The sequence below is a fragment of the Pygoscelis adeliae genome, unplaced genomic scaffold, assembly GCF_000699105.1.
Source record: "Pygoscelis adeliae isolate BGI_AS28 unplaced genomic scaffold, ASM69910v1 Scaffold24, whole genome shotgun sequence".
NCBI lineage: Eukaryota > Metazoa > Chordata > Aves > Sphenisciformes > Spheniscidae > Pygoscelis > Pygoscelis adeliae.
This window is the reverse complement of record NW_008824806.1, coordinates 4312912-4324593: the sequence shown is the minus strand read 5'-3', so window position 1 is coordinate 4324593 and position 11682 is coordinate 4312912. Positions and strand designations below refer to the sequence as shown.

Here is an 11682-nt window from a genome sequence, read left to right as displayed (position 1 = left end):
GGTGCTGGGCGGCCCCCCTCCCCACCGGCCCTGCGCTCCAGCGGCGGACTGTGCTACCTGCCCGCCAGGAATACTGCCAGGATTAATTAATTAGTGGTTATACAGGTCCCTGCAGGTCTTGAGTAGCAGTAACCGTAGAAGCGCAATTATGGCCGGTTTTCTTTAGCGCTCCTGGGTCGCACCTGTGGCTTGAATTACGCCGCTTGCTTCAGCCCCTGAGCAGCTGGGCTCCGCCGCTGGGACGGCAGGTATGGCCGGGCCTCCCCGGGCTGCGGGGAGCGGTGCGCGTCCCGTTTTAATTCAGAAGATTCATACGTGAAACCTCGGCATCCTGAAACACCATGTATGTACCTTAGTTAACAGGCTTAGAGATGGAAGGGCACGGCTCCGAGGCGTAAAGACAGTCCTGGTAGCTCTGACAGCAGTGACATTTAGAGGTAGGGTGGGAGTAAGCGCCGAGAGAAGGCAGCTCAACACGGCTGAGACGCCAGCAGAATCCTCACCCCAAATTACGTGTTTTCAATGCTTTGTCCCTTGCACACAGCTATCTACCCACATTTTTAATAATCTAAAAAAATGGATTCTGCTCCTTATTTTCTTCCCATGCTGTTACTGTAAGGAACTTGATGTCATTTGAGCAGGACAATTAAACCTCTGATGAAACATTAGTCAGGCAATAGATATAGGATGACTTTCTGCAGAAACAAGTATCACACTACAGTGTAATGAAGCTGTTACTTGCCACCATTTCAGGATGTTGTCGCAGCAAAATAGGGTTTTGGACTTGATTTTTAACTGTACAGATTGATCTCTGGAGCTTCAAAATACAATGAGATGTATTTTGAAATGCCTGCTATTCATTTGTGGATTTGGGAGCATGAGAAAAAATGGGAAACGTGCCTGACTGCTGCAGAGAGGACTTGGAGATGATTCCTTGAAACCACTAGGATGCCTGGCTGTTTTAAAAAGACTTTATTTGCCTTGGCTTCTCTAGTAAGTTTTGTGTCTTCTCTCTTGATTGTTGTTTCAATGGGGACCCCAAAGTGGATGACTGGAAAGATCCTTTGCAAAACAGGAGCTGATTTGGTCAATGCCACAGATCCAGAACTGGTCAAGTTCATTGGAGAAATTTACTACGGACTCTTTCGGGGCGGCAAAATACGCCAGTGTGGGCTGGGTGGGCGGCGTTCCAAATTCACAAGTAAGTACCATTTTGGTTGAACCTTTAGTCTAATGTCTAGTTCAACTTTAAAAGCGTTCTATTCTTTTTGTTTACAGAACTTATACAATGCAAATGCTTATTATTAAATTTATATTTGTGGCTGATGTGGTCTTTATGGTTTAGGATCTGAGTGTGAATGTAAAACCTCTATCATTTCAGGCTAGCTTTTTTCTTCCAGTTATGTTCTGTCATCCTGGAGTCAGGATGTGGAAAAAAAACCCTAGGGCTAGATTGAGGGTTTCCTTTTAGTCTTGTGAAGGGAGTGAAAGTCATTTGGAGATGACCCTGTAAATCATACTTTCCCCTTGACTGACTCTTTCCTATGCCAAATGTTGCTCTGCAATCTCTCTGAGCCTCTGTCCTTGCCTTCTCTGTTGAACTCCTCAATTTTTTTTTTCCTTTAAGAAGTAGAGATTTTAGCTGGCCACATTTCTGTATTTCTCTAGCTGTCCAAATGCAGATGTCTGCCATAGCAGATACTCCTAACTTTACTAACATGTTGAAGAAATTTTTACCTTCTTTTCTGGTAACTTTGGAGAGAAAAAATTGCTGAAGTCTTAAAAGATGTAGAAACTCTTACAAATGTATTCCTTTTAACTTAAAAGATTTTCTTGAGGTCTCACAAGCACTCAGATGTTGATCTGTACTTTGGATTATTTCCAGTTTTCACACATCCTGTGCTGTAGTGAAAATGGTATTTTGCATGGAAGATTTTTAGTTCAGTGTGCAGATCCACTGCAACTTAAACCAACATGAGTTGAAGCTGCCGCAGTTTCACCCTCTCCCTGGCCCACAACAATGCTGTCCTGCCCCATCCTTTGCAATGGCTCTGGTAGTTGTTGTGGTGAGGTAGTTCAGGAAGTTAAGCTGGCCAAAAAATTACCCTACAAAAAAACATAAATTAATTTCCCATAGGATCATGGCTGACTACACAACTGCACAAGCACCGCTGTAGAAACTCGAAGGCAGGACTGTGGGAGTTCAGAGGGAATGGAGAAGAGAACCAGAGCAACCTCAACTTAGATCAGCATGACCGGTTGTTAAGCCGTGATTAATTTGGACTAGTCACTTTTACAATAACCAAGTCTTGCCCAAGCTCAGATTGCAGCTGCAACTTCATGACATGGACATAGCAGTCATGCTCAAATGCTTGGTCTAGGGAGTTTGAATGGCTGGCAGACAGGCCATCAGGTCAAAGCTCTTCCAGCTCTGCTCTGCTTCTCTTCAGGGCATTCAGAAATACAGTCCCAGTTCTCTCACCCAATCCTGCCAGAGAGAATGAGGAAAAAAGTAGCCAATCCTCTTTAAATCTCTGTACAACTTTCTGGACTCTTTGATAAACTTTCTGATTAATTACTGTGTAACCTGAGATGAAGGCCTAATGTTCCACCATCACTCCAGACTGCATCGATACATATTTGGAGGACATGATCCTATACTCCTTAGACAAACAAAGCTCTCATGGAAGCTAGTAAGGATTCTCCCTGTTAGAACTGTAAAATTGGTCATTAAGTGCAGTGGGCACAACTGTGCATTTAGGTAAACAAGTGTCCCAGAGATTTTCCCTTTTAAATATTTTAATAGCTCTATCAGGTTTGATACTTTCACAATATTGGTTTCAAAATGGTATCATGATAGTATACAAAGCTGTTAAATACTTCTGTACAACGGTCAGCAGGACTTCTGGGGATTCTGGGTCTGACTTGACTTTTTTTGCTTTGAATGTCCCCCTTAACCTCCAAGCATTCTTAACTTACTGGGGAGCAAGACATGGGAGACTTTTCTTGGGGATTGTGTTAGCATAAATGGACTGCACAGGCAGCACAGAGCAAGACTGAAAGCTAGCACCTCATACACTGCAGTAGGGCGGTAGCTCTGACACTTTGGAATACCGAATCGCAATAACATACGGTTATTAGTACATCGTCTTTCACTGCGTTAACATTCCCTAGAGTAGGCTTGCAGCTGGCACACTCTCTTTTAACTGGGACAGTTGATGGCATGATTCAATTGTCATAATAGGTGTCCAGTGCCATTTTAGACTCCTCAAGGTGTATCATCTGGCCTCCAGCTGCTGCTTCTGGAGGTGTCCCATACATAGGGTGGCATGTATGTTGGACCCATGTGGTTGTTATGGTAGTCCTAAGGCATCTAAATCGGCATAAGATGCTTATGTTTTGACAACTGCATCAAGCCCCGAGAATGAGCTGGGGAAGCCAGGCATTTTGCCTGTGCATAGCAAACAGCTGGAATGTGTCAGTAGCCTCCCTGGCAATATCCTTCCCGAGGATTCTTATTTCTGCGTACTAAGCCAGGCTCACTGGTCATGTCTTTGGGACTTGGCTGAGAGCCTCAGAAAAGAGGCAAGAGAATCCTTATAATCACCCTAAAAACTCTGCTGGTTTGTAAGAAAGCTAAATTTCATGTGCCTTGTTGTTACACTGCCAGTTATTTTAGAATAGACTATTTCAGTTGCAAGGGACCTACAAGTCATCTAGTCCAACTGCCTGACCACTTCAGGGCTGAGCAAAAGTTAAAGCATATTGTTAAGGACATTGTCCAAATGCCTCTTAAACACTGACAGGCTTGGGGCATTGACCACCTCTCTAGGAAACCTGTTCCAGTGTTTGACTACCCTCTCGGTAAAGAAATGCTTCCTAAAGTCCAGTCTAAACCGCCCCTGGCACAGCTTTGAATCATTGCCACGCGTCCTATCGCTGAATCCCAGGGAGAAGAGATCAGCACCTCCCTCTCCACTTGAAGCTGTAGAGAGCAATGAGGTCGCCCCTCAGCCTCCTTTTCTCCAAACCAGACAAACCCAGAGTCCTTACCCGTTCCTCATAGGACATTGCTTCCAGCCCTTTCACCAGCTTTGTTGCCCTCCTTTGGAGGCGTTCAAGTACCTGAACATCCTTCCTAAATTGTGGGGCCCAGAACTGCACACAGTACTCGAGCTGACATCACACCAACGCTAAATACAGCGGGACAATCACCTCTTTTAACCGGCTGGTTATACTGTGTTTGATGCACCCCAGGATGCGGTTTGCCCTCTTGGCTGCCAGGGCACGCTGCTGACTCGTATTGAGCCTGCTGTCAACCAGCACCCCCAGATCCCTTTCTGCAGGGCTGCTCTCCAGCCACCCCTCTCCCCATTTATACTTGTGCCCGGCATTACTACGTGCAGAATCTGGCATTTGGACTTGTTAAATTTCATCCCATTAATCATTGTCCAATGCTCCAATCTATCTAGATCCCTCTGCAAGGCATCTTGTCCCTCAAGAGAGTCAACAAGCACCTCCCAGTTTGGCATCATCAGCAAACTTGCTAATGGTGCATTCAACTCCTGCATCCAGATTGTTGATAGATGTATTGAACAGAACTGGCCCTTGAATTGAGCTCTGAGGAACACCGCTGGTGACCAGTTGCCAGCCAGGTGTAGCCCCATTCACTACAACGCTTTGAGCCCTGCCCTTCAGCCAGTTAAGAAAGCAAGCTAGTTTCTGGCTTCCCATTTCTCTTACATACTTCTACTTCTCATTTACTTCCCTCTTTCCTTCTTGTTGGAGTCTCTTCTGTAGCTCCTGTGTGTACCAGACCCAACTACAACCCCAGAATGAGCTACTGAAAAGGTAGAACTGTTGAATCAAATTTTTGTACGGAATGTGTACAGTATTAAGTTTTCTACATCATCTACTAGAATTCCGTCACGTCATGATGATCAAATTGTACGCCTGATATTCACTGTGACATCTACCAATTATTGCTGTCTACTTTTCATGTGGCTTGTTTGGATTTTTTTTTCAGTTATGCAGCATAGGAAGCAACCTATTTATTTGTTTATAATATAATGTACCTTCTTTTTAGTAACTTTTCAGTAATTACACAGTTCTTCAAAACATGTATGAGTGTGCAGTGCTATGCTACATGAAGGGTTCTTCTCAATCAGCTTCTTTCTTTCCTGTTAGTCAGCATGTCACCTACAATTCCCTACTCACATTTCTTCTGATTCTGTTACTAAAGGGCTGCAGGATAAATTGAGTACTCAGGCGCTCCACACTTCCCTGCTGCTGGCCAACTTGGCCCTCCAACGGAGTAACTCTGGCTGTGAAGACAAAAACAAGAGAGTTACCGTTCTTTAGAGACAGGCAAGCAACAAGCTGCTGAGGAAGAGCTCATGCCTATAGCAAAACATGGGAGCACTTCACCTAAAGCCCACCTGACTGCAACACTTTACAGGCTTCCTTACAGATGTAACTAAAATGCTACCAGATACCCAGAAGAGCATAAAGGGGGCATAAACATTAGATGAGAAACCAAGAAGGGAATCTGAAAGTGGAAACCTGTGGGATTAGGAAGTATGAAATCAGAGTAGATCTCACTGGAGCCGGTATTAAAGAGAGGCAGAGACAGAAAGAAGAATAACATGAGAAAATAAACACAGAAAGGAGTTATACTATTTTAGGCAGCAAGGGGCTGGACAAGGAAGCTGGGACTATCAGACTTCAAAGGGATGAGATGAAGAGCATGGAACAGGAACGGTAAACTCAAAAAAAGGAGTTTGGGATGGAGAGCAGAGGTGAAAAAGAGACAGTAAAGAATGCAGCAGACGATGCAGCAGCAGAGATAAAGACATTAACACAACTAGATAAATAAAACAGGACTTAAGTCTGAACCCTTATTCACAGACCCTGTGTAGAGGATTATTCCTGTAGTAGAATATCCCTGGTTTGTCTGACATAGTGACAAATAAAGCATCATGAAGTAAATGTGTGTAACTACCTGAATTGTTCACCTCTGTAAAAAATAGTCTTGTTTAAGTATAATTTAATTTTGTAGCACCAGCACAGTGTGATATTTACTGTTGTCAAGAAAAAAACAGACACTGAATAGATGATTTTTTTTCTTGCCAGTTTTCCCACACATGGTGAAAAAGCTGAATACAGGCCTGCACGTGATGATTATAATGTTCCTCTGTGTGGCCATTTTCTTTTCTCTGGTCAGTTTTGGATTCTGCATTCTTAATGCAATAAAAGTTCCTTACCGGGCTATTAAAGGTCCAGCGGGAGTATGCCTTTGGAACTTCCTTGCAGGTAAAATCATTTACCAGTATTTTTCACCAGTCACACTCGTATGTTAAAATGTTAAAAGTTCCTTCTCTTCCCTTACTAAATATCTCCTCGACTTAAATACTTGTGAATAAAATGAAGTTAGCAGTGAATTCTCATCTATCAAAACAGAACTGTCAGGTGGCATCTCAGCTTGTGTCTAGTCAACTTTTTACAGGAGCCAGTCTTTAGGCTTTATATGACTGATAAAAAGACCTTATTACAAACACTGGTATGATCTTTGGCCATACAACAAAGGCCAAGGATTTTGAAGGTGTTTAAGCCATGCCTAAGTCTATCCCTACTCCGTATAATGCTCACTGTTGTATTCAATAAGCCTTCTGAAGCACAACCAAGATGTCTGCCTTGTTTTGACAACAACGGTGAATACTTCTTTCATTTTGTTGCAGGTGGATTTATAGTACTTGCAGTCACCAGCTTTATGGCTGCTGTGAAACTTCATCACCACACAGAAAGAATTGCCAATTTTCGGGAAAATGTCTTTCAGTTCGTTATCTTGGAAGAACGGTTTGAAGACTGTTTTTGGCTTTGTGTGGCAAGTGCCACAGCACATGCAGTAAATTTGCTGCTAATAACCATTAGTGGGATTCATTTTCCTAAAATTAAGACTAAAACAGAAGAAGCAAATGTTACAGCAGAAGATATCATGTACTAATAAATCTACACAAAACTGCTTTGGTCAAGTGAACTGTCATGATAGAAACAGCTTCTTGGCTCTTCAGCTTTTGATTTGGATGGATGATTTTGGTATAAACACGAGTAAAGATGTCGGTCTACAATACCAGCAATTAACATGCGTGGGAAAGTGGAAAAACAAATGCTACAAATATCGTTATTCTCAAAACTGACCACTATCTGCAGTGAATATATGCTGTTTGCAGTTTTTAGAAAATTGACATTTTGAGATATTTTAGAAAACTAAGGTGAAATACGATTTCACCGAAACCAAGTGTTTTGTTTAGAAAGAAAATATGTGTATCACAAATCTTTGATAATATAAGGTTATTTCAAAACAGAAAGAATGGACGTTTGCCAATTACCTTCACAGAATTATCTGCAAAATGTTGAGAGGGCCATATAAGATATGTTTGATGATGTTATACTGCATTGAAAAAGGAAACTTCATCATCTGTGAGGCTAAAGTTAAGGGGAAGTACGGGCTAAGTATGCGTGAAATGTTTTTAAAACAGAAATTATCAAACCCTACAAAATAAAGAACTGAGAAAAGTAAAGTTTATGGGATGCTAGTAGACTATGAAAAAAAATTATTAGCTGCAAGATGAAGGTTTCATTGCAGCTTCTGGAAGTAAAGTGAACAGAATCTAAGTAATAGTGCTTTTAGATAACCTGGAAAATAATAATCTGCCAGATTAATTGGCTTCGGAACTCTGTCAATTCTTATGTCTATCTGAAATCAAGTAAAAGTGATGCATGATGAAACAGTATTAAAATGAATAAAAATGGTTAAATGGATGGAAAAGTTACTTTGTTGGGAAGTACCATAATTTTGACAGGCATTCAACCAGTTCTTGGGTCACGAGTATGAATGTTTCAGAGAAAAGAATATGCCATTAAGCATGTCATTTTTAGAATTTGACTACTATAGTGAACACATACTAATCTTTTAGCAATAGAACCTACACGTAACTGAAGAATGACTTGGAATGAATGAAAGAAGTTATCATCTAAATTGAAGAAATTATTTTGCAGTTACTCTTCACCATACCACTAGGTTGTGTAACTCTATTCTTGTGAAAAGCTCTTTGAAAAAAACAGTAACTGTTTTAGAAAAGGAATTAAAAGTGTTTTAAGAACATGTCAGGATATACAAAAATTCCTTATTTTTTATTTGAAAAGACATCTTCACAAAAATAGTATTGTAAGGGTCAAGTATTTTCAGAAGTGCCTAAAACCGTATTTTGTGTACCCAAATCACTAGTTTTATCACTGAAGTGTGCAGAACACTCAGTAAAGAAAGTTGCTAGAATAAGCTGATATTCAACATGTTTGCTGATTAGGCCACTCATTTGGATATTTAAATAAGGAATTATAACTCAGCTTAAGCCTATGAGTTTAATATCTTTGGCCCAAATAATTTTCCATGCTCTTTTTACTTCATTTTCATCTAAAGACCAATGAAAAAACAGATGTTTTGTGGAGTAAATTCTACTTTCATTTGGTATTCTTATAAAATCAGTTTTGCTGTTGTAAAACTCTATTCAAAGTACTCTTAATTTACCCAGCAGACTCAAATCACTGTGTTCACTAAATGCTTCAGCAGCGTATGGGCAAGCTCTGTGTGAGATAAGAAATGAAAATTATTTGTGTCCTTTTCAGCACATATGCAGCAAGACCAGCAGACATTCGGCAGTCAGTGGCCTAGTTTCAGAGGAAATGTTATTAGCCAAAGTCATCCTACAGATGTAATGAGCAGTGTTTGTTACTGTAGCCTGTACCATCTCTGGTTTTGGCCCTACAAGTTTAGCAGGATCATGAGTGAAGCAGAAATTTATGAGGGTGCTTCTGCAATAGGCCCTAATAATCTGTCTTCTTCAAGACAGTGTTAGCCAAAAATTTTTTTTTTTTCTAAAAGTCCCATAAAAATTTAAGAGACAGCTGGAAAGTTTTGATGAGTCTAGAGCACTGTTACAATTTTAGCATAAAGGAGACCCAATAAGGCAGAAAAAGTGATTCCTAATTTATACCACCCACTTACTTCACTGTTCTTCTAATTTTACTGGTGCTTTTACTCAGTCTCTACCCTGGGCCACAACTCCAGCAAGGTGGTATGATACCCAGTACATGGAGAGGCAGCAATAAAGGTGCCTTAGATGGTAACAGCACAGCACTGTTCAGAAAACTGTCCGCAGAGGCCTCTGTGGTACCACCACCTTCACTTCCCAGAAAATTCTGAGTGGCTCTGAAATAGAAGACCTTAAACTGCAGTACAATTACATAAGTAGAAAATGAAATATTTGTCATTTGTAATTGTTCTATGAATATATTATTTAGAAGTAGTTGTTGTACAGAATTATATTGTAACACGTAACTGAGCCTTTACTAAATATAATTCTCTTTAGGAAATGAAAAGGAAGCAGATTTTAAAATCCTCCATATAGAGCGATTGCTTCAGAAATGCTTTTCAATAGTACTAATACGCATGTATTACAACACATTTTTCATACTGCTAATGAACTGCTTAATGCCCCCCAAAAACAGTTATTGAGTAAGAGCTATGGGACTACTTAGGTAAGGACAAGATTAAAGATTTGTTGGACTGGATTCCTAGATAGGTCACAGTAGCTCTGAAAGAACCATTAGAGTACACTGTATAAAGAGCGATAGCTGGGCTGATCAGCTGTTTAATTTCTTGTTTTGAATCTATTCAACAATGAAACACACTGCAGTTAACGGTCCAAAAGAAGATTTCTCACAGCAGATGTATGAAGTATTATTGTGGGATGTTGTAGCTGCATGAGTTGAATGACCAGTAACGTTATCACTCAATGACTGTTTTGTGACTTGTGAGAAAATAGTATTTTCAGTTCACTTTAGAGTGAACAAAGTATTACCATGCATGAATTAAACTGAACGAAACAGAATAAAGGCTAAACTAACCTTCCAGCTGCACAGGTTGTTTCAATTTAAGCACTGCTAAGACACAGCGATGGAACAATGCATAGAATATTTGCCCTGGGAAATTTTGTCTGGGAAGAAAAGGCTAAATGCAATCACACATTGTTAAGATGTACAATTACAAAGCACACCTTAAGGTTAACAATAGGTAAGTCTATCACGTAGACCTTCTCAGCTTTCCTTTGTACATCATAAAACACTTTCAAAAAATGTGGAACTTGATGTATAGTGTGATCTACTTTATTTACCCGTTTTCATTTTAGTTATACTTCACGCAGTGTATCTGATCATACTCATGCTCAACATGTGGAAATGAAGACTTCTTTGGGGGTACTTTTTACTTTGGAAGATTTGAAATCTCAAATGAGAACATTTATGAGCAATATCTGTCCAGAACTTCGAAGAGATTATGGGTCAAATCCTATCTTTCCATAAAATTAAAGACAACTTCATATACCCTGAAAATACCCACTTAATTTGTACGTGCAGAATATATAGAAGCTCCATGCAGGATGTAGAGAAGCTATGGAGCCATTCTTCAAGGGACTAAGAAACTATTCATTGTATCTAAGAACCCCTCCAAAATAAATCAAGCTAAAAACTAATTACCACTTTGGTTTTTTAAATAATACTATGATTTAATGTTAAAAAATGTAATTTTACAAGATAAATCAAAATGGATGCAATTTCACTCAGTCATTGTCTCTGCGTGCCACTGTCCTTAATAAGACATGTTATTTTTGTCTGTACCACTTAACGCAAAAAGCGGTTAGGTGGGAACTGCAATACACTGTTAGAGGAGAATAGCCCCAGATACCCTTCTTCATCGTGTTCTGCTGATCTAACAGTGTAAGTTCACTTACAGATGTATGGAAAAGCAAACGAATTGTTACACATAGTGTCTTAAGGTGTCAGATTCTCACATATAAAAGCGGATTACTTCTATGTCTCATGTTTATGAAAAAAAGAATAAAGAAAAGAAACCAAAAAAATTCTGGATCACCTGACATTAAAATCCAGTGCATGTTCAATGCCACTGAAACTCTGGCTCTTCATACTGACGATACAATAAACGTCAGCAAACTCCAAGCAGTTCTTTTCCATACAGTGCTTTTGCTAGAGAAGCATAAAGTCTACTTCTGACATTACACTGATGACCCAGTATTCTGGTGTGAATTTTCCTGGTAAAATATAACCATAGTCATTCTCACCAGTCTTTTATTTTCACTTACCCCCTTTTTTTTTAATTTCACTCGGATTGTTACTGCTTTCTCTTAGAACCTAATCAAGTCTTACTAGACACACATGGTGAGATTATACAGGTAAACCACCATCCTACATGGAAAATAATGTAAATTTGTTGTCTTTGCATTTGCAATAAAGCTTTGATTATTTCTTCATAAACCATTTACATTTTAATCTTCAATATGCAAATCAAATATACTGTATGCATACCAGGACTGTTTTTTTAAAGTCTGCGATAAGCCCACAGGAGAAGTTGCTTCATCCTCAGCAGCACGTGCGAATACTTACCTAGAGCATACCACAAGAGGGCAAAAATCCACCGCGAAGCCGAGTCGCCCCCATTCCTTGCGATACAAGGCCTCATACGCAGGTCGGCAAGGAAACACCACCGCACGGCCCTTCAGGCGCTGGCCTGCAAACCCTTCCTACCTCCCCTCCCCTCCCCTCCCCTCC

General features: G+C 40.3%; 1 protein-coding gene across 1 annotated transcript; it reads left to right on the top strand.

The window, feature by feature from the left end:
- Positions 1 to 948: 948 nt before the first annotated feature.
- On the top strand, positions 949 to 7003 carry CLRN2 (clarin 2). The gene is made up of 3 exons (XM_009324076.1): positions 949 to 1201; positions 6133 to 6312; positions 6738 to 7003. The coding sequence occupies exons 1-3, from the start codon at positions 949 to 951 to the stop codon at positions 7001 to 7003; spliced, it is 699 nt and encodes a 232-aa protein (XP_009322351.1).
- The last annotated feature ends 4679 nt before the right edge of the window (positions 7004 to 11682 follow it).